The sequence below is a fragment of the Phasianus colchicus genome, chromosome 1 (genome assembly GCF_987193195.1).
Source record: "Phasianus colchicus chromosome 1, bPhaCol1.hap1.1, whole genome shotgun sequence".
Lineage (NCBI taxonomy): Eukaryota > Metazoa > Chordata > Aves > Galliformes > Phasianidae > Phasianus > Phasianus colchicus.
This window is the reverse complement of record NC_143436.1, coordinates 189,019,948-189,043,088: the sequence shown is the minus strand read 5'-3', so window position 1 is coordinate 189,043,088 and position 23,141 is coordinate 189,019,948. Positions and strand designations below refer to the sequence as shown.

At 39.6% G+C, this 23,141-nt stretch overlaps 1 protein-coding gene across 11 annotated transcripts in view; it reads right to left on the bottom strand.

Moving 5' to 3' along the window:
• NOX4 (NADPH oxidase 4) overlaps positions 1–23,141 on the bottom strand; it is a 116,905-nt gene that overhangs the window by 57,073 nt on the left and 36,691 nt on the right. For all 11 annotated transcript variants that reach the window (XR_016463435.1, XR_016463436.1, XR_016463437.1 and 8 more), the window contains one exon: positions 11,550–11,610. Coding sequence is in view for 7 of the 11 variants with exons in the window: in XM_031612407.2 (XP_031468267.1) it covers positions 11,550–11,610 (61 nt within the window). In the remaining 4 variants the exon portion in view is untranslated. The remainder of the gene's footprint in view (positions 1–11,549; positions 11,611–23,141) is intronic.

Here is a 23,141-nt window from a genome sequence, read left to right as displayed (position 1 = left end):
TAGTACAAGAAACCTGTGGTTTAACATGATTTAGATCACCTTCTGAAAAAGTGATTTTGTTAATTCTTATATAATGATGAACACTCATTTGATGTGTCTGAGTGACTCGTCTAGTGACTTGTAATGACAATGCACTTGATGCACCATCACAACTTCTGCAATACAGAATGGCGTGGGAGTAATAAAGCCCTCTGCATGCAGAAATGGTGGTACATATGCTTTGAGAGATATGGGAGGCTTTTAAATTAATGCTATACTGGTTTTTGGATTAACAAAATGCTACTTTATTTGGAAGCTGCACAGAGAAAATTCCATTTGCCATGCCTGTTAGTAGCAGGGCACAATTAGCATAATCCCCTCAGCTCATCACAAAAAAAAAAAAAAAAAAAAGCAAACATCAAAAAAACTGAAATTATAACAACTTCTTCCTTTAATTATTGATTTGTCTGTTTTTAAACCTGTTACAACTGAGCTGCAGGGATATTCGGCTCACACAGCGCAAGTGAAATCCTTGAGGGAAAGCCCTGTGCTGTCAAGGCTGACAGCAGCCACTTAGCAGAGCACAGCAAAGCATCTCAACTTCATCTCCAAAACCATGTGTGAGTGTCTGTGGCGTTTTCCTTAAAAAAACAGCACTTACAGTGCCCACAGTGAGTAAGGGAAGATGTTAAATTTATGTGAAGGGATAGAATTTAAAACTGCTTCTTTCAATGAAGAGCACAAATTGCCCACTGATTTATTTCATTTGCTCTTACAAGAAGAGGCTTCTCAGAGGATCTAGATGTGCTAACTATCAGCAGCAGCTCAGAAAAATCATCACAGCAGCCATTTCAGCAAACTTCAGCCAGCCAAAGACCACTGGAACTCTTCCTCTAGTCTAAATCTCTTTCAATGCTGAAAAATGTGCCCACACCCCTCTGTAAACTTCTTTCCTGAGCCCCCAGTTGTCCAACAAACAGCAACATGACTATTTGGATTCATAGCCCTTTTCTCACCCTTCTCCCATGCCCATGAACACAGAGTTTAGTGCAACAACACTTAAAATGTTATAGCTTAAAAATGAGTCACAGATCCAAACAGTTTATCAACACTGTCTATTTAAAGGCTACTCTCACATTACCAGGCACACACTGATGCTTCGCATAAAGCACTGAATTTTACTCTTTCTAGATGGTCAAGCACTTTGAATCCAAACTTTATTAAAGATAACATAATGAGATTTTAAGAGATGAAAAAAAGTTAAATATATAGATGCTGGAAGGAAAAAGTGTGTATCCATGTTTACATAAATAAAATTTAGTATTTCATGCAAATCACAATGACAGCAGAGTCTATTCGTGTCTCTGTCTTTTTCCACTTAAGAGTTGCCAACCTAACCTGTATCTGCCATGATGCAAAAGCCTTCCCCTCCAGGAGAGAGAAATCACAGCACATTATAGCAAACACATCCTACAGCACCCTGATGGAGCTGTAGGTGTCCCTGTTCATTGCAGGGGAGTTGGACTAAATGGCCTTTAAAGGTCCCTTCCAACTCAAATAATTCTATGATTCTGTGAAATCAGGAATTCAGCCAAGAAAAGATAAGGAAAGCTGGAGACATACAAATCCTAACAGGCAGTGGGGACAGCATTTACAAGTGATATTTTTGGCCTCGAAACAGTGTTTTTGGCAATCTGAATTTTTGGAAAAACAAGTAATATTTCTCATGGAAATAGTAAATCAACTAAAAAACTGCAGGGTGAAGGAGGGCATTTGCTATTTATTTACTTGTCTTGCTCATATTTCTCAAAAAAAAAAAAAAAAAAAAAAAAAAGCCTTAGAAATAAGAGGTAATACTACTGTATTCCCTGCTGTTTGCTTTGACTTTTCTGCCTCTTTGTCAAACCTGCTGAAGGTTCTGCATGCCTGAAGGCCTGACAGTTTTTTCCAGCTGTTTCAGCCGATCTAATAAAAGATATTACCTTTCCCTGCAAAACTTGCATCTCATGGAATATTATTCCACTACACAGTACTCTGGCCTAATCTGGCACAAATGTCACAAACTATATAAATAAAAAGCATCATGATATCCTTTTTTAAGCAAGCTCCATAAGTTTATTCCTATTCATAGCACAAAGTGGTTTAAATAAAGAGGAAGAGCAAGAATAAGGCTGAGCTGTAGAAATGTGGGTTACAATGTCACTGAAAAATGTACAGGCTGCACCCTGCCTTCAGCTGCTGCCTTCCACACCAGCGCACCATTAATTAACAAGAAAGCACACTCTGCTTCGCACATCCCAGTGCACACACTGCAATCCTATTTACATTTCAGCTAAGGGAGTTCCAGTCTATGAATTCCCTCCTACACATTCTCCTTGAAGCACACGAGTTAATAATTAGATGATTGAACCATTTGTCTCATTTGGGAATGTCACATTCAGCACGTAACAAGAGTCATTTCAAATTTCACTCATGAACCAGAACAGCTACTTTGCTGCATCTCACACTCCATACAGTATTTAAGGCATTTTTGCTTTGCCTTATTCTGAAAGCCTGAGAGATAAAAAGCAGGTTTTAGTTACAAATGGATTCAGTGGACTGACACTCACAAAAGGATTCCTTTTTATTAAGAAATGGATTGCACTGGCAGTTTCACTCCATTCCCATTAGGAGTGAGCTCCCACAATCTCTCTTCTGCACTTTTCTGACACAAAGGGGCACTAAGTTCATAGCCCAGTATAGAGCAGTGCTTGGCATGTGGCTTAGTACGTGGTTTAAGCTTGTACAAAAAGCATAGCTATAATCCTTGTAAAGTAAACCTTTCTATTCTGTTTACTGCAGAAGCCAAAATACCTATTCTGCCAAGTACGGAAACCTGCTGTTGGCCCGGGGTCATGGGAGCACTTTCAGTGCATGTTCTGAGGTTTGGCTGGTAAAGGAAGAATGGTAAGTAATATTTCTGAGGCTGTCACACTCATTTTTATCCACAGGAATCTTATTTCCGCCATTGATAATTATATAGTTGGGTGGTGACAGGTTTTTTATAACCTTTATGATTGAATGGGATAAATCTCCTGGGGAAGCCTGGGACAGAGAAGAGTTGTGGTTGCAAGATACTCCTCAAAAATTCTTGGATCACAAACTGGCTGTGTTGCCTCAGAGAAAAACTCAAACTCTTCCGTTAGTGCTGGATGAAGCAGAAAATCAACACATATGCAAAAGTCAAAGTCTAGATAGAGTAGCATGGAAATGTGTGTGATAATGGAAAGCTGGGTTGCCAGGGGTATAGGGAACCAAAGCAGAATTTGCCTCTTCTGAAGAGTACCAGCACTGATTTTAATGCAGCTTGGAACAAAAAGATTTTCAAGCTGATCATTGCTGTTTTGATGCAGTATGAAGTTCTGGGTGAGGACAAACAGCTGGCCAAAAGCAGGGTACTTATCCTTAGAGCGAAGGAGAAAAAAAAAGAAAGCAATACAATATCATAGAATAGAATAGAATAGAATAGAATAGAATAGAATAGAATAGAATAGAATAGAATAGAATAGAATAGAATAGAATAGAATAGAATAGAATAGAATAGAATAGAATAGATATGGGATCCCTTACCAGAACTTGAACATTACTATCATGCCTACAAGGAACTATACAGCATTTGGTATTTAAATAATATTAAAATGCAACTCTCATATTATATGATCATGGTATCACTTGCAATATTGTCAGTTTTATTAAACACACCACCATGGTTCTGTACTGAACACAAAACAAATTCAGATAACATGATAATACCCTCTCTCTTCCCATCCAGTTGTTAGGTAAGACATCAGCAGAAATAAGCTGACAGGTAGGAGAGACCAAAGATTAATGAGCAATACAAGACAGCATGATAAACAGTCATCTGAGAGGGCCATCAATCACCACTGTTGGCAGTCTGTATGGTAATAGTGCTACACTTCACATCATCCTCACAGCCCACATCAGTGATGACACTGCTATTGAACAGTGACTCCAATTCAGTATTTCAAAGGAATGTTAGAAGTGGAGAGAGTGCAAAACTGGCACTGGAACAGGTTGTCTAGAGAAACTGGGATGCCCCATCCCAGGAAATGTTCAAGGCCAGGTTGGATAGAGCCCTGGGAGCCAGATCTTGTGCAAGGTTTTGCAGCCCACAGCAGGGAGCTGCAACTAAATGGTCTTTAAAGTTCCTTCCACACAAACAATTCTATGATTCCGTGATTTTATGAAAACAGTAAATCACAGGAACCATTACAGAGTTGAACTTCATGCACAGAAAGATCCCATGGACATCCAAAGGCTGAAGCCGAAAAATGTGTTGACAATCAACAACAATCCCAAATTTTGTTTCTGGCTTATGCAAGCTTCTCTATAGAAATTAATCCATGAAATTCCAAAGCATCATGCAAGAAGCACATATAGGTAACTGTCCCTTCTGCTCATGAAGTTTATAGACATCAGCAGTTTCTACAGCTGTTATTCCTATTCTTTTGACATTCCCAATTTGAAATACTGTTTTCCTAATTAACTACAACACTTTCACAGTCTGTTTGGAAAGGGCGCCAGAAATAAACCTCTTCAACCTAATTTTAAGATATTTTAACTAATAATTATGATAACTCCGATTTTCAAGTCTGAAATGTGTTTGCATTTTTCATTTGCCTCTGAAGGAGAAGTTTAACTGAACTGGGAAGAAAACAAGAAGTTATTCTGGAAGGTATTACCCAGCAAAACCTGAGAGGCATCCAAACAAGTGGGCTACAGCCTCAGAGTAGTGCAGCCATGCGTGAAGGACTTGCATTTTTGTGTCAACTCTCCCATTCTTTTGGAAACCATTACACATCTGTTAAAGGCACTCATACAAAGGAACCACGAAGTCCAGCTAGACTTCACATATTAAGTGCCTGAAGCAGATCTGATCCTCTGCACGGAAACTACCACAAGAATGGGACCTTCATATGCATGAATCCAAAGAACTGGGAACTCTAGAGAAGCAACTTTGTCTTCTCAACAAATCAAGCACAGCACAGAAACACAGATTACCATAGCAAAGATTTGCATGGAAGCCCACTCACCTACATCTCTTGGAGCCTTCCTATCCTGTAACTCTACTTTCAAGGTAGAGTGTGGGTTGTTTTTTTTTCTGTTTTCACTACATTCATTTAGTTCCTATCAGTTGTTATGTGCTAGTAAACAATAGAGCAGGAGCTCACTAGCAGGGAGTTACACATAACAAGTTGTATAAAGAAAAGATTTCAGAGACTTCAAGGCAACCTTCTGTCCTAACAAACTTGATTGTCTCTTCTGTGGAGAAAAAAATTCATGAATTGCTTAAATCAGAGTCAATGTAAATTATACTGGGTTTGGTATTCAGTCTGCTGCAGTTCAAGTGTTCAACAATCCACAGCTGCAGTCAAAACTTCAGACATGTTCTTTCAGCAATAATTCTTTACTCAGGGAAAAGGGGCTTTCAGCGCACAGCCAGTGAACTGACTCTGTTATCTTCCTTTTTCTCCATTCTCCTAATCCTGCCTTTAATGAGCTGTTTACATGCATAAATAAAAAGATTAATGAATGTTAATAGCACTGCAGAATAGAACTAGTATTCTTTGTAGCACACTTTGGCTAATTATACTGTTAAGGTATTGTAACCTTCCGGTAATGTAACAGTACCACTTTTATTACTAATATCAAATTATGTAAAAGAAACACAATTAAACCTCTTTAGCACTCAATTCTGAAATCTTCTTAGAAGCATAAGTAAGATTCACTGAGAAGATAAGAATCAGCAGTCATAAAACATAAGAGAAAAAATAACATCTCTTCCATCTCTGCCTTAGCTTTCTGGAACGATCAACACTACCACAACATTAACACCTTTACACCCTGCCAGGAATCCCATGGAAGATGTAAACACAACAAAATTCATGTTACTACAGAATGAGAAAGGCCCAAAGCAAACAGAGCTGGAGGTAACAGGAAATGAGGTGAGCAACTGCTCACCAGAAGTGACTAGATAGCTTCAGAGAAACTCAGTAGCAATGACAATGATCCCAGGACAACCCTGTCATATCCTGCTGGCAGACTTTGTAGTCATATTATTCCTTCTTATCACCTTCTGCTTCACACTCCTCCAGTGAAACAAGATCCACTACGAATACTGATACTGACAGAGTGATCGACTATTTCAGTATCTCCCAAACTATTCCCTGGGTTACTAAAAAAATACTATTGCTTTGCTAGCTCCTATACCATGTAAGGGCAGCAATGTGCAGTGAGCTTCAGATCTTCTCTATATTAGGAGCTTCAAGGTCTTATGAGGGTAATGAAGATATTCCGCAAAGATATGACAAACCCCCCCCTGTCCAGAAAGTTCAGATTATGCCTCCTTCAGAGCTACAAGGAAGGCATGTTTATTGTCTTCTGGAGAGCAGTAAAAAAATCCTTAGTCCATCTCCAACGGGTCAAACAACTGCATTACAAATTAAGCCTGCTCAAGAATTTAGAGATGTAGATGAAAATTCCATGTTGTGTACTCCTTGATGAGGTTTTAGCTCATAGGGGGTTAAACAAGATCCATGTTTTCATACATTTGCCATGTTCTGGAAAAAGAGTTCTGTTGTTTTCAACTGCATAATATATTTTCTTTTTCTTGAAACTACCTGCTTGAAACCTGGATCTTCCAGAAAAAAAGACTATGACAGTATCTGATAAAAATTCACAACCTCAAGGACTTCCTGAGCATGTCTATCCTCATCTCCAGCAGGAAGAATTAAGCTAAGATACGTATTTTCTGGTGAGACACTGCTTTCTACAGCAATGCAGATTAATACACTAAAATACATAGGTCTCTCCAAAAACATTTCTTATTTACTTCCATGGAAACTACAACAGATACAAAGAGCACAAAAGCACTATTTCCCAGAGCAAATTCTCAGCTATAAAACACTACTTCTCAATATAGTCACTGTCATTAATGGAATGACGAAGAAACTATAAACACTGCTTCAGAAGTACAGCTGTGCATGGCTATTCAGAGCATAACTTATTTCTCACATCACCACCACCACTGCAGAAACACAGCATCCACAGCATCACTGTGCTCACATCCACTGTCTGGTTTCCAAAAATGCTTAGAAAGCATGCATGAATGTCAGTGGGTGCCACTCTTTCCACATGGAGGAACTCAGTGACACACCTTTGCTTCATACACACTTCCATGTCAGATGCCATTTTGTCAGACTGCTCCTCTGCTGCCATCTGTCACACAGCAAAAAAAATGTAGTGGAATATTGGTGGGAAGGGTCCACCTCTACTGCTGTACATTCAACTCTGACATTGTGGGCTGACATAATAAAATAGGAGGCATTACTTTTGGAGCATCCCCCTGATCTGTTGTGGTTCTAGCTCAGCACCTCCTGTTGCCACAATGTGTACTAAGTTGAGTGGATAGAAGTCTCAGATTTAAGGGTCATATTAAAGTGCTTTATAGGACTTTCATAATTTCTACCTTGCTGCTCAGAATGGCGGATAGGTTTTGCAAATATTCTCCAGGATCATAACCACCTGAAAGGCAGGAGGATTTCAGTATAAGATAAAAATTACCGTAGAGCACAGAACAGCAGCAGTGTTTTAAAAACAATCCCATCTCAATTTGTTCCAGAAACAGCCTGCAGCATAACAGCAATGTTTTAATGCCTTAAAGCATGCAGTTCACCTCAACACTTCTGAGTGCTGTCTGCTCGTTTCCCACACAATCATGTTGCGTGGCTTCAGAAGTCTGTCATTTCAACACCATCAGTACCACTTTCTGTCTAGCACCCTGAAGTCTGGCCAGTAAATGAGACGCATTGTCTTGCACTGCTGTGTTTTCTTCTCTGCTGTTGAGAGGCTGGACACATCAAGCACAGTCTGTGGGTTCTCTCCTTTTCCCTCCAGAGGTGCCAGATGGAATGTCAGCTTTCAGACTAAACAAGTGGCACTTGAGGCAGCAGGAAGAAGAGTGGTAGCACACTCTGACAGGTGACAGCGCTAAGACAAAGTAGGTGTCAAGTGAGGAAGAAACAACTTGAAATCCTTTTGTAAATATTAAGCAACCAAATTTCTCAAAGCTGACTGAGAAAAAGCTGACCAAAGATGTATGAGAGAAGCAGAACAGAATAGGTGTTCAGAAGGGTCATTAATAGCAAAACTTGCTAATCAGCTCATCTACAGATCTCATTACGGACTCATACAGAAAATCCTTGCAGATACAGAATCACAGAATCACAGAACTGCCAGGGTTGGAAGGGACCTCAAGGATCATGAATCTCCAACCCCCCTGCCACACGCAGGGCCACCAACCATCCCACCTAATGCTAGACCAGACTGCTCAGGGCCCCATCCAATCTGGCCTTGAACACCTCCAGGGACGGGGCATCCACAACCTCTCTGGGCAACCTGTTCCAGTACCTCACCACTCTCTCTGTAAAGAACTTCCCCCTGACGTCCAACCTAAATCTCCCTTCCCTCAGCTTAAAACCATTTCCCCTTGTCCTGCTGTCACCAGTGACCTATGAGGTTTAAAGCCGTGACCCACCAGCACTACCTGCTGGGCAGCTGCACTGTAAGATATGCTGGTGTAGTTCAGAATGAGAGCTAGTCCAAGCTGCATGGCTTCACATTTGCCATTACTGAGATCAGCCACCTTTGGAAACCCACAGCAAGTACAGGGCTGCCCACAGAGGTGGTGGATGTCCCATCCCTGGAGACACTCAAGGTCAGGCTGGGGCTCTGAGCAACCTGGTCCAGCTGCAGATGTCCCTGTTCAGTGCAGGAGGGTTGAAGTAGATGACCTTTAAAAATCTGTTCAATTAACTAAGTACCTCTAAAGTAGAGATGCATAACTTGATTTTCTTTAAAATCAATGAAGAGTAAAAAGGCATGCTTGGGGCTTGGTTTGTCTCCTGAAAGAGACACAGCAGTAGGCCAGAAGTCTACAAAGGAAGCCAAAAGAAGCAGTCCACATGAAAGAATCTACACAGGCATCTAAGACCACATTACAGGAATTCTACTGCCAGTGTATGTCTGTTTTCTGTAATGAACATGAATGCTAAACACAATACATTTACTCATTCTACCATAACAGACAAGAAATGAAAGAGCTCATATTTATATTGGAAATATATGCACTGCTTCTGAGAAGTGCAGGTTCTTGACTGTTCTAAAGCAAGAAATACATTGTGTAGGGGATCTGGATGACTCTTATCTTTGCAAAGGTCTCAGAGATATAATTTCTGAAGATTTTTCTCCCTTACTTCTTTTGTAAAACAATTTGTGATATTCAAATCATTGCTTTAAAAAGCAAATAATTACATATACTCCCTTAAAATCCACTATATATTTGTTTCTGTGCAAAAAGAAAAAATAATTCTAAAGTGACTGCTTTTTTTCAGAAGCTGCCTCTTGCGAGTTATTGGATATCTACAGTTTTATGCATTGCGATACGGACAATAATTAGCATTAACAGCAACATCTCACCAGTAGCTGATAATTCCATTATCCCTTATCTTTTCTCTTGACACACAGTTGCTTTCCCAGCTGACAAAATACAATCACTAAGGCCACAAGGTATTCTATTCAATTTTCAAAACACGAGACTCAGTGTCAGAGACTCGACCTGAAACATAACTTGCAGAATTGATTTGCCAGCATTGTGCATCCATCCCCAGCTCATGTCCTTACAGCTAATGGCAGGCAATTGTTCTGTCTGTATGTGTTTCAGGTGTAGGCAGCAGAAACTGAACACAGTGAGGAGAGCAACATCTCAAATGAACTGATTCTTCTCTGTATTTCACACCGTATCTGCACTCTTCTTGCATCCCTTTAATTTAAGCCTGTAATTGAGATCTCTAAAATAAATTGCTAACTCTCTTTGGTATCACGCATAAACTGTCAGGAAAGTGAAAATGTGATACACAGAGAATCTGAATAAATAGGATAAAGGCTGAGGGAATAGGTTGTGAGAGGAGCTTAAATGACAGAATGCTGCATAAAAACTCTCCCAGCCCAATATCCTGTCTCCGGGAGCAGCCATTAAAATATGCTTAAGAAAGATTATAAGGAACGTGGCAAATGTCTTAGTACTTCTTCAGTATTCCCCTCAAACATTCAGAGGATTAGAGACCATTAACTGTCAGAGGGCTTAAGGGAACAAGTGAGAAGAGGGCTGCTTGGTAGAGATGCAGGGTAAACAGCCTGCTTCCTGCCAGCACATTTGACCCAGGGAGAGATATCCCTGTGTAGATATACTATAACAAATGCTCTCTGTATTGTAACAGTGTCATAAGTTCTACTTAGGACAGTGTCCACAGTACCACTTAGGCAGATCTGCTTCATTGTGGAGAACACAGATATTGAGCTGGAAGAAAGACATTTCAATACTATTAAAGAGCAATTCATAGCACTGAGGAAGAGACTTCAAAGATGCCTCTTCATTTGGAAAACTATGTGAGTTTTTTTCCAAATGAAAATAGTCACTTCTCCACTCCTCTTGGGGTAACTACTGTCCTGTCCCAGCCCAGGTAGAAGGGGTGCACAAAAACAACATACTGAGGCATAATAAAGACCAGTTAGACCCGTACTCTGCCACTGTCAGGCCAACAACTTATGTTTTAAGAAAGGACAGAAAACTAGGGTAATTATGCATTATATGTACAAATGACATTATCCTCTTAACCTTTTCCTATTAAAGTTTCGGACACTTCCACAGCTAAGTATGCACTTGGACCAGTAACTTGAACAGACATTGATGCACTTATTTTCTCTGAACCGGTCTAATCCATTTTAGGGTTTAGTTTATTTGACTCCATTCCATAAAAACACGAGCCAAAACAAATTAACACGGAAAACATTGCTTCGTAGGAAATGAACAAGATGGTGTTGTTTATTTATCTTCCTTACAAGGAAATGCTATGCTAAGCAAGAAGAAAGTCAGCTGCCAAGCAATGATGACAACTAGTACTTGAGTATAAAACTGTATAGGGAGCAGGAAATTAACATTTTTCTCTGCAGGGAATCTTGGTTTACACCTTTGGTCTAGAGGACATTCAAAGAGCAATGGAAGAGCATGGAAGAACATGAAAGCAACCTGTAATCTCACTGTTCCATGGGTGTTAATTAACCTGGCAGCCATTCAAATCGTTGGCATTAAAATCCTCTTATCTGAGAGCTGCACATTTCAGCATTTCTGCAGTCTCTACTATGTACAGAGGCATTGTACAGGGGCAGCAGGCTACCAAAAAAATAAGAAAAAGAGGCAGAAGCTTGAGGATGACTGCAAATCATTAAATTGTGATCAGAACATCTGTTAGTAGTTGGAGAAACATGCTATCTGGAGAAATTCACATCTCAATAAAGCAAAGGTTCCATCAAGAATGTAATAAGAACATCTTTGAGAAAACAAGCATAAATGTTCTTTGGTGAGAGTATGCTGCAATCAAGGTAAAACTGTGCTGAAGCCAGAAAGTTTGAGTAAAGATATTGGTCTCTGAAAGGAGTTTTTTTCTACGTACCTGTCCAGTCTCCTACTACTTTAAGGTGGACCCCAAACGTTGCTTTGGTATCTGTAGGGCACTAAAAATATTAAATATATTAAGGACCGATTCTATGTAACAAAAAAGTAAAAAAATGCATTCAAAATACAGTTGTTAAGACAGAATTTGTTGTAAATAGGTCATTCCTGAGGAGATATATCAGCAGCTACTCCCTTTATAAAGCATGTCTAGCACCAATATGGTTCCTCCACTCAATTTTAGCCCTTTCACTTGTTTACAGAAGAGTATGGGATCGCTTTTGTCTGGATGTGCTATTTGGAATAACCACTCCATTAAGCATTATTCAGCAATGGTATCAAATAAGGATACAGCACTACAGAAGTACTTCTCCTACTGCCAACCCTTCTCATTCAATATCAGGAACTGCCCCATCATCCCTAAATCAAGACATTTAAAGAAACATCTTCCTATTTAGAGATTTCTGTTTTTTCAGTGTCAGGGCTTATAATTTCAAGTTGATCGCTCTCATACAGCTACTGCTTTCTTTTATATTAAAAACTGAAATTTTGGTGCCCTTCACAAGAGCTTAGAGCCTGCAAAGGAAAAACATCAAAGTGCATGACATAAAATAAAATCACTTTGCAGCCACTATACTCTCACTTTACACCTATTGCCTCACCTCAAGGCTACTTAGATGCAACTATCAATAAAGGAATTGTTATTTACAGTCTTATTTACACCAAGATATCTAGAAACCTCCAGTCAAGCCATGTCAAAGGAATGAGAAACCTTCTCAGTTCCACTCTTTGTTAGCCACAGGAAAAGCTCAAACTCAGTGGCTGGACAACTTCTGCTGAGACACTGAATGATCTCACACATGAACAGGACAAGCATTATTCCTCAAAGATTCTTTACTTTCCTTCTATAAATCAACACTATTGGTTTCTCTTTGACAGAAGATACTACTATTGCATTTTGACATCTTTCCTAGAATTTGTTAACAACTGATCTAAGGTCCATCATGAATTCAACACCCAATCAGTGACACTTCTGTCTCTATTTTCTCCTGCTACAGACAAATACAAACACCAGGGAGAAGGTTGAAATCCATGGAACGTATCTGTATTATAAATAAAAGAGGCTCAGGAATACAGTCCAAGCAACAAAGCCTCAATCATCCATCAAGTTTGTGAGGAGTCTTCTTGGCTCTTTTTTCAACCATTTCCAGCATGAAATCAATCTCAGATAAACCTGAAGTGGGAAACCACTGGCGTCAGGGCTTGAGGATCCATTCCTATTCCTCTTAATACAGCAGAAAAGAAGTAGGTAATATTTTAATATTCTCTACATCTTGCCAAACATGTAACAAGGATTAAAAAGCCCCCACTAATCATTCAATCTTCCTGAAGAGGAACATCATTCTTTTTTAAGAGTACTGATCATTACTAAGATTTGTTAACTGTCATCTTTCAAGTTTGCCTACAAACATTTAGTAAAGATACTTATTTAGGCAAGTCTTAGCCTTCAAAAATGCAATATTAAGGTAAGGTCACAGACAAATGTCATATAACAAGGTCTGTATTTGCTACGGCAATTTGCAGAGTCCTCCAGAAGAAAAATATAAGAGCAATTCTCAACATAAAAATAGATATGTCTCCTCTCAGCTAGAAAGAAGCATTCTAGCCACAGAAATATTTGTTTTCCTGGGGACTTCTGTAAGAGCCTTTGGCAGAGTTGATTTTTCATTCTGGGTTGTCCTGCGGTTCTCTGTGTTTCACAGGAGACTGAGTGGTTTTCTTAGTACAACCATGAAAAATCCCAGTTCAGCACATCTTCTATAAAACTGCCTGTCATTCCCTCATTACATTACAGTTAGTGGCTGAACAACCCTTGACTCCAGCCGAAATAGGTTCAAATCTATTATACTTTATGTTAACCTTGGGAGAAACCCCCTTCTACATTACATTGAAAAATAATAAAAAAGGGATTTATGTCTCTTTAGCCTCTAGGAAGCCTGTTTTGATTCCTATAACTAGATATGAGGGTTACTCAGAGAGTTCTAGAAAAATCTTATTGTGCTACTAAACCTTACCAGAAAAAACACACCCATCGTGTAGGCAATACAGTGTTAAATTCCCCATGTTCAATAGGAAGAAAAAGTGCAGATGGTCCAGCAAAGAGCCACCAAGACGATTTGGTTACAGAATCAGACATATAAAGAGAGATCCAAGAAAATGTGTGTTTAGTCCACAAAGAAAAGAAGGCTCAGAGTGATCAGAGTGGCCTTTGACATGGTCCCACACCACGTCCTTATCTCCAAATTGGAGAGATATGGAACTGAAGGGTGGACTATTCAAAGGATAAAAATTGGGTGGGTGGTTGCAGTTGGAGGGTTGCTCCATGCCCATGACCAGGCAAGGCCAGAGATGAGTGATGTCCCTCAGCAATCTTTGGTCAGGTGCTCTTTAATACATTTATCAATGACACGGACAGTGAGATTGAATGCACCTTCAGCGAGTTTGCTGATGATAGAATGGTACAGTTGATACAATAGAAGGAAGGAGTATGATCCAGAGGGACCTGGACAGGCTTGAAAAGTGGAATCATAAGAGTCAAAGGGCAAGAGTAAGGTGCTACACTTCAATTGAGACACAGTCTGTGTGTACAGACTCGAAGAAGAAATCCTCGAAAGCAGCCCAGCTGAGGACTTGAGAAGGTCTTTTAGAAGGTCTTGGTGGGCAAGAAGTTGGACATGAGCCAGCAGTGCGTGCCTGCAGCCCCAAAGTATCAGTATCCTGGGCTGCATCAAAAAAGAGGTGGCAGCAGGGCCAATTAAAGTCTTACAATGACTAACAGCCAATATCTAAAAAACAGCTATAAAGATGATGGAGATGCTCGCTTTACCACCAGATCTGCTTACAGGACAAGGGGAAAAGCTGCTTCAGGAGAAACTCATTCTGGATGTAAAAAAGATATCCTTCACTGGAAGAACAGCTAAACACTGGAATAGGCAGCCCACAGAAATGAAGGAATTTATCTTCTTCCATTGCACAGCAATGCCCTTGCACCACTATGTTATGCAGATGGATGATCTGCAGAGGATCCTTCCATCTTAAGTCCTATGAAACTGTAATTTGAACTTGAAATTTTTTATTTATGCATTTATTGTAAAAAAAAACCACTTATTTTATGCCTCTCAACTCCACAAACACAGCAAGTCTCCCAACTGTGGCTTTTTCTAGACTGTGAAAATTCTGCATAAGCTTAAGAAAAATATTCAGACAGAATTTTTAAAAGTTCAATGATAAAAGTGGGTTAACTTTCATATATTATCAACAGAAAACTGTGCAAATGTAATGAAGTACACGAAAAGTATCTTCTTACATATTTGACTGTCATCATGGAATCAGGAAATCAAAGAATAGCTGAGACTGGAAAGCCTCTCCAAAATCTGGCTTAGCTCATTCCCCCTGCTCATGCAGTCAGTGAGAGTGAGAGCAACGCCCAGTCTTGTTTTGCTTATCTTCAAGGAGGAAACTCCTCAGTTTCCCTAGGCAACCCATGCCAGTGTTCAAACTCTCTCACAGTAGATGTGTTTTTTCCTTTTGTTTAGATGGTATCTGAAGTACTTCAGATTGTGACCACTGTCATATCACTATATATAACTGAGAAGAGTCAGCTTTGATCTTAATTTCCCCCACCAGGTATTTATGCCCATAGATAAGATTCCCAAGCCTCCTTCAGGCTGAAGAGTCCCAACTCTTTCAGCCTCTCATAGAAGAGATGCTCCAGACCCTTAAGCATTTTTGTGTTTGTGTTCTAGCATGTCTATGTCCCTCTTATACTGGGGAGCTCAGAACTTGAAATGGAGCTCAAGATGTACTCACTAGTGCTGAATAGAGTGGAAGGATAATGTCACTTATCTGTCTAACACAGTCCAGGAGGCTGCTGACCTTCTTAATTGCAAGAAAACACTGCTGGTTCATGTTTAACCTGGTGTGAACTAAGACTCTGAGGTCCTCCTCTCCTCAGTTTCTTTCCAGTAGGTCACGTACTTGTATCTGGGCTAAATCCTCACCAAGGGGAGGACTTCAGATTTTTTCCTGATATTCGTTAAGGTTCCTGACAGCATTTTTTCCAGCCTGTCAAGTTCCCTCCAGTGGCAAGGCAGCCATTTAGTGTACTAACCACTCTTCCCAGTTTTGCAAAGTTACTGATCCTTGAGGCAGACCACTGCAGGCTGGCCTCCAACTGGACTGTTGCTCACAATGCCTTCTAAACAGTTTTCAGTTTACCTCGACAGCCATTCATCTAGTCTATACATCACTGATTTCTCTGAGGATCAGCATCAAAAGACATGTGAAATATACTTTTGCCTATTTTACATACCTCAATCTCTGATCACCTATTCCTTTTTATTTCATAGAATCATAGAATATCCTGTGATGAAAAGTACCCAGAAGGATCATCAAGACCAGTCCTCCCTCCATGCAGGATCACCCAAAATCCAAACACTATGTCTGAATACCTTGTCCAAATGCTGCCTGAGCTCCAGCAGCTTGGAGCTGTGCACATTGCCCTGGGCAGCCTGTTTCTTGCCCACCCCCTCTGGTCATGAACCCTTGTTTTTTGAAGAACCCAACCGGATCCCCCTCTGACACAGCTTCATTTGTAATATGTAAAATTTCATCTTTAAAACACCTCACTGCTTCAAGATTCAGATCATGCACACATATTAACTGACATCTATTTGTTCTGTACAGTAAAAGTCCAGCACAAGCTAAAGTGCCCTCCTGAATTGGAAATCAAGAAAACATTTATGTGGGCATTGGTCAAATAAGGGCATATCAAGATGCGTAAGCAATGTATGATGTCTTTTCTGAACTTGTGATTAAAAAAAAAAACAGTAAAACTGCTTTTAAAATGTGTTTTGGCAATTTATGTTTGGCCTTTCCCTTTTCCTTCTAATCTGGAAAGCCTAAGACAGAAGCCAGTGACTATTAACTGTACTGAAGCAAAAGTTGCATTCAGTCCCTTGTTTATCTCTTATTTCTCAACAGAATGACAGAGAGGAAATTGCTAAGATTAGACAGTCCTGACATAATAATAAGTAAAAACCAAAACACATCATTCTCACCATTTATTTTCCTTAAATAATGTTTTCCAAACAGGCAAATCAGTAACTTGTAATAAGATGGGACACTGGACATTGTCAAACAAAATGTCACACATTTTTCATCATTCTTTCTTCACTTTGAAGAGCTGTAATGAACCTCATTTGATACACTCATTTGTTTAAAATGCCTCAGTACACAAATTAACTGTGGCAGATAGGTGTAATTACGTGAAGCTATGTTAATCTTATTCTAACCCCAAGCTATCTGTATCTTCAAGAAGTGAAAGCTCTCACAGGTAGGAACGTCTTTGCTAATCAGGTTGTTTGCCTGCATTTGGCCATCCTCCAAAAAAACTGAAGACCAAAGGAATTCTGCTAAATTTAAAAGAGCTGTGCATAGTTACACCCCTGGAGAAAACAATGTTCTTAGCATGGAAAATTGGTAGGTTTTTGCAGAGTTGCTAATCGCAAGTGGGAAAGTTTATAATATTATCTTCATTCTATTTTCGCATGTATTTCACATTCTGAGCAATGAGAATAATATTTTGGGCACAGAACTTCTGGAACACAGATTTTTCTATAGCTTGACAGAAAACACATTTAAATATTTTTTCTTCCTTTTTTTTTTTTTAAATGTTAATAGAAACACAAATTATCACATCGGGAATTAGGAACACTCCCTGAAGCAGTAACTGAATTACATTTACCACTGGTTATAGCTCTGGTATTTATGTCTATGCTGAAATAAAATATAGATGTATTTTTAATTAATAACTTAATAACGTAAGTAATTAATGTTTAACTCAAGTACTAAATTAGTATATAGTCAAAATAGTTTATAGACTGAATGCAATTCTCTACTTTCCTCTATGCCTTGCTTTTATACAAAGTGAGGGAACTGATTACTGTGAGCTCACAGTGGTAATGCTTTACACCACTTTATATTGATATAAAAATTTCCTGGCATTGATGAGCAATGGAAAATCTAAGCATATGAGAGTACAACGTATAGGAAGTGAAAACTATCTTGTCAGCATCTGTGTTTCCAGCTTCCAGTATCCAGATATTGCTGGTACCTATTACCAGTCACGAATCCTATCCAAAACAAGAATGAGGTCACACCTTATTGAAACAATAATAATTCTGAATACTACTGGAATATTTTAAAATATTCTTTTAGACCTTGATGGGTTGGAAGAGGGGTTAAGTCAAGAGCAAACTACCAAGAAAATACAAACTTAATTCCTGAAAGTTTCCAGTTCTTCTGTACATCTCTACCTTTGTCCATAAGAAATGTGAAGAGATCTTAATAACAGTGCTGTCATGGAAACTGTGATGGATACACTAAGATTACACTGCAGAGTATCCATTAAAAGAAAAAAGGAAAAGGAAAGGGAAGTCCAAGTTCTGTACCCCCGTGTGACTGTGTACATAAAGCACATGAGAAGCTCCTATACAGTTGCACACTCTCCTACAGGCTGAGCAGTGCTGGAGATACTGCTCTCAAACTGATGCAACACCAACTTCTGTCTGATGCTGTAGTAGGTGGTCTGAATTATTCCCAAAGTTACTAAGATCTATGCCACAGCTGGAAGAGCAAAGAAAAACTTCATCTCGTCCAGTTTCAGGAGCTATAAAGATGTTCACAGAATTTGTTCAAATAAAGGTAAACTGCTTCAAAGGAGGTTTACACTTTTTGAAAAAGCTGTTCTATGATTCTAATATGGAGTTTGCAGATAATCTGGCAGGGACTGCAAATACTGCTAAGTCCCTGATCTTTCATGTCTAGGACAGCCTGCCAGGGGGAACCAGCTATGCTGCCAACCCCTGCTCTATCAGCCTATCCTTGCTCCAGACTCAAGAGAAATCCTTGCACAGATCAAGGAAAACATGCAAACGACAGCATAGTTGGAAAAGAAACAGAACTGGAAGAAAAACAGAACTACACACAACAACCTATCTTCCCTCCCGCACTGGGGGGGAAAAAAAGGTTTTTAAACCCTGTCAACTGACAAGAACATGTGAACTTCATAATCTCAGTAAAATCGTAAGTTGTAGCTTGTCTGGTTTCATATAAAACTGATATAAACATTCCTAAAATGTCCTGGCATTACAAAACAAAGAGGAGTGATGACAAACACAGGCATGCTATATAAGGTAGCCAAGAAATAGTAGCTAGACTTCAGACTGACTCATAGGAGGTGAACTCTGTAACACTGGGCTACCCCTCTTTTAACTAATGAATCTCATATGAAGCAAATTTCAAAGGAAAAAAGGTTTATCTGTGGAGTCTGTCCTTTAAACACACCTCTGCCTCGTAAGCGAGGAAAATCTCAAAAAAGGCTCTGTTTATTTTTCTGCTTAAAGTTACTTTACAAATCGGATTTTGTCTAAGAGCTTTCCCTGTTGGAAAGCTACATAGCTATCCTAATTTTACTGGCATACAACAGCATGTCTCTGACTGTGGGAAAATTCTAACCATGGAATATAATTGAAATATCAGGGGTGTCTGGATGATCAAGGCAAGACCACCATGTCTTCAATACTCACTGCTTCCACCAGAGCCCTCCCACTGCACATCTGACTCTTTGCAAGCAGCCCAGCTGCAGAAACATATCCCAAGCACTTTTCCCTTTCACTTTCCATTCCTTTACTCTACTCGCTGCCCAACTCCAAACACCTGCAGTCTAGCAAGTGGGAAAAAAACACACCAAAATATTGTGGGATGCTTGAGATGCATCACTGGCCAGCTGCAGCAGCAACAGCAATCATTCTGGTCATCTGAGGTCTAACGTTGTCTGCAACAAACCACAAACCCACACCCACTAAATCCTGTGGGTCCACAACTGAATATTTGCTACTTCATTCCCTACAGCCTTCAGTTGTGAAACTACTCTCAGTATTCAAAACAACATTTTTTTTCTGTTTTCAAGTCTCAACCTATGAGCGTTCGTTCCTTGATGTCACTCTTACACCAGGGAAAACCATGGATTTTTAGCATAATAAATCTCTTAAAACAGTAAACAGACCAGCAATTGAAAATGTGAAACACTTCTTAATTTTAAATGTCTGTTTTTGAATAGCAAATGGCAGATTTTATAGGTGTTCAGCCTTTGTGTCTGCAAAAGGTTAAAAGAGGCCAGATTGGATGGGGCCCTGGGCAGCCTGGTCTAGCATTAAATGAGAAGTTGGTGGCCCTGCATGTGGCAGGGGGGTTGGAGATTCATGATCCTTGAGGTCCCTTCCAACCCTGGTGATTCTGTGATTCTGTGATTCTGAGGCACTGGAGATTCAAACACAAACACTGGAGAAGACTTGTCAGAGGTTTGAGATATTTAGCAGTTTTCATTAGTCACTTCAGAAAATGTTGTTTATATTAAGTAATTAATATGCAAAGACTGTTTTCTAGTCAGTATGTAGTAGTCTCACCCATAAAACGTTGCTAGAATAGATGCACTACTACTCCACACTTACACAGACTAGTGATTTTTTTTTTGTCTCTGTAGCTTAACCAAGGCAGAAAACCTGCAGACTACTCTTTCATTCCCAGCAGATACATTACATTTCTCAAAACACATAAACTCTTAACATTCAGCCCATATTATGCATTTCAAGTTGCTACCTAATAGGAAAAACAAACCACAACTTTATGGGATGATCAGGTTGCAAACATTTGTCCCTGACAGAGCAAAAGGCAGCAGAACTCTATTTCAGCCCAAGACTGTTCTTTGAGTCCTCTGTGGGAATATAAACCCATGGTCAAGCAGCACTGCCCTGAGTTGACAAATGCATGGCCAAGGAAACAGAATGGCACATCAGGCTCCATCATCCCTAAGCACTTACTTATTTTTAAGACAGCAAGAGAAAGTGCTCTGTTTTTTTAATACTTCTTTCATATATTAATTGTACTAATGCTTAGAAGTTATGCTTTTTTTCCATCTTAAACTTTCTCCTTCACTTCCTAGGCTTTTCTCTAACCTAACCTAGAAACACTGCTTTTGATGAGAGAAAAAACTCTTCTCTGCTCAAGTCAGTGAAGATTTATTATATACTGTAAATTTACTTTTATAATATCAGAAAAAAAACATGTCAGTGTGACACCTTCTGTTCAAAATATCTATAGAAGGAGAACATAGGATTTAGTGAACCTGAATGTAACAACTTCTCTGATCCCTTTATCCAAAAGAAAAAGATCTGTAAGTTTAAATGAAAATGGAGGTTTACTTATAGTTTTTATGCAGACCCCAGAACTATCGAGCCCAATGCAAAACCAAACCAGATAAACACATCTAAGGAAGTACTCTGAAGGCATCTGAAAGATTAAACTATTCTATTTTTGTTTTACTTAAATTCTTTGTTGAACAGCTGCTAGACTCTCCTTCTATGAAGAGCAGACATGCTCCAGGGATTTCTTCAGTTTGCCAGCAAGATACTTCATAATATCTGCATTTCCTTAAATGCTCTGTGAATCATCTTATAAAGCCAAGTTTCATAACCATTTGCATGAGGTATTTAACAAAGCTTACTAGAATGTCATCATACCAGAATGTTTTTATTGTATTTATCTGTCAATATGAACTTAGCTCTTCATGTCCTTACATCCTTTTTACACTGGCAAACTTCCAACAAATTCTCCATTTTTTTTAATGAAGTATTTAAGATTTGTGCCCCTGCGCCTTTCCTATAGTAGTGTTTATTTCTTGGGTTTTTGTTACAGAGTATGTATTTCTACATCAGCTCCATAAACTGTCAGTGCCCTCACTGATGAACTCTGGATTATCCAGGGATAGAGACAAACTTGGGTCTACAAAACCCTGGTTTTCTCTTACAATAGCAAATATGTTATTCACTGTGACACCGTCGTTCATACTCGTATATTATTGGCTGAGACCTTCCTGACAAGGCATCAGGCCCCAAATTGTAAATGCACAGATCACAGCCATCACCTTGCAATCCCATCAGGCCTAAATCCACTCAGTATCTGGATCAAAACAGACTGAAAGGGAAAAATGAAAAGTCAATCTAAAGAGGACAAAAAAAAAACTTAAAAGGTAGAAAACATGCAAATAAGCAATAGCTTGGAGATACGTAGGGAGAGTAAGATAATTTGTCCTGAACATGTACACCTCCTTCAGCTAATTCTCCTATTTACTCTGAGATGATTAATGGATTTAGAAGTTTCTCTGCCTAGGGTTCGCTGATTTTATTACAGCTGATTTTATTGACAGCACTGTGCCCTGGAACCAAAAGGGCCACCATGTCCTGGGGTGCATTGGGCCCAGCACTGCCACTGGGAGAGTGGAGGATTGTCCTCCCTGCTCTGCACTGTGCGGTGTCACCTCCAGCACTGGGTGCAGGTCTGAGCACTATAATATAACAACACAAAACTATAAGAATGTCCAAAGAAGGGCTACCAAGATAGTGAAGGATCTGGAGGGCAAAGTATGAGGAGCAGCTGAGGTCCGTGGTGTGCTCAGCCCACAGCAGAGCAGGCTGAGGGGAGGCCTGATGGCGGCTGCAGCTCCTCACAGGGAGCGGAGGGCAGCGCTGAGCTCTGCTCTGTGTGACAGCGACAGGGCTCGAGGGGATGGCATGGAGCAGCAGCTGGGGGTGAGGGAAAGGGTCTGCACCAGAGGGTGGTGGGCATGGAACAGCCTGCCAAGGGCTTTTTCAGATGTCAGCCACCCCCAAGTTTAGGAGAATTCATTTCCTGGTCATGTCCTTACTTCACGGTCTGTCACAATCTGAGTTCTATCTGAACTGATGTAATTGTTTTCTACCTTCTTTTGTCACAAGAAATCAACACTGATAAAACAAGATTCTTGTTATATGAGATGCTGGGAGTAGACACCAGAATCAATAACTAAGCTGTCAAAACAGAGTTTGTAAGAGGTTGTGGCTGCTGACTTAGCAGCAGAGACCACATGAAAGTATCCACAGCACATCTTCTGACATAACATCTACAAAACACAAAGCTATTACGACGGGACTTACTGCCAGCCTTCTGTGCCAATGCAGGAAGCAATTCCAAAAACATACAAGAGCGTCACCTTGTTTTCTAGAGACACGAGTATATATTCCAAATGAGAATCTACTTCTTAAGTTACTTAATAGCAAAAAAGAAAAGGATGAATGCACTTATAAATGGTTGGTATCATGTTTTTTTTTTTTTTTTCTACTGCAAATAATCAGGAATGTGATTAAGTTTCTGGAAAGGCAGGGATCTCAATTCAAAGTGGAAGGTCTAAGACGGGGAGTGGAAAGAAGACTAATGCTACAATAAGTTGCAAGCCTGAGTTCTTTTTCTCTTCATACAGGTTATAATTAAGAGAAACCATAATGAAGTTAGAAAATTGAACACTACATGTTCAAAAGAAAAAGGAGAATTTCCTGAAACTCCTATTTTATGATGGTTGCTCCAAAAGTAATGCCTCCTATTTATTTCCATGCAAACTACAACAGATCTGAAGAACACAAAAATGCTATTTCATCGA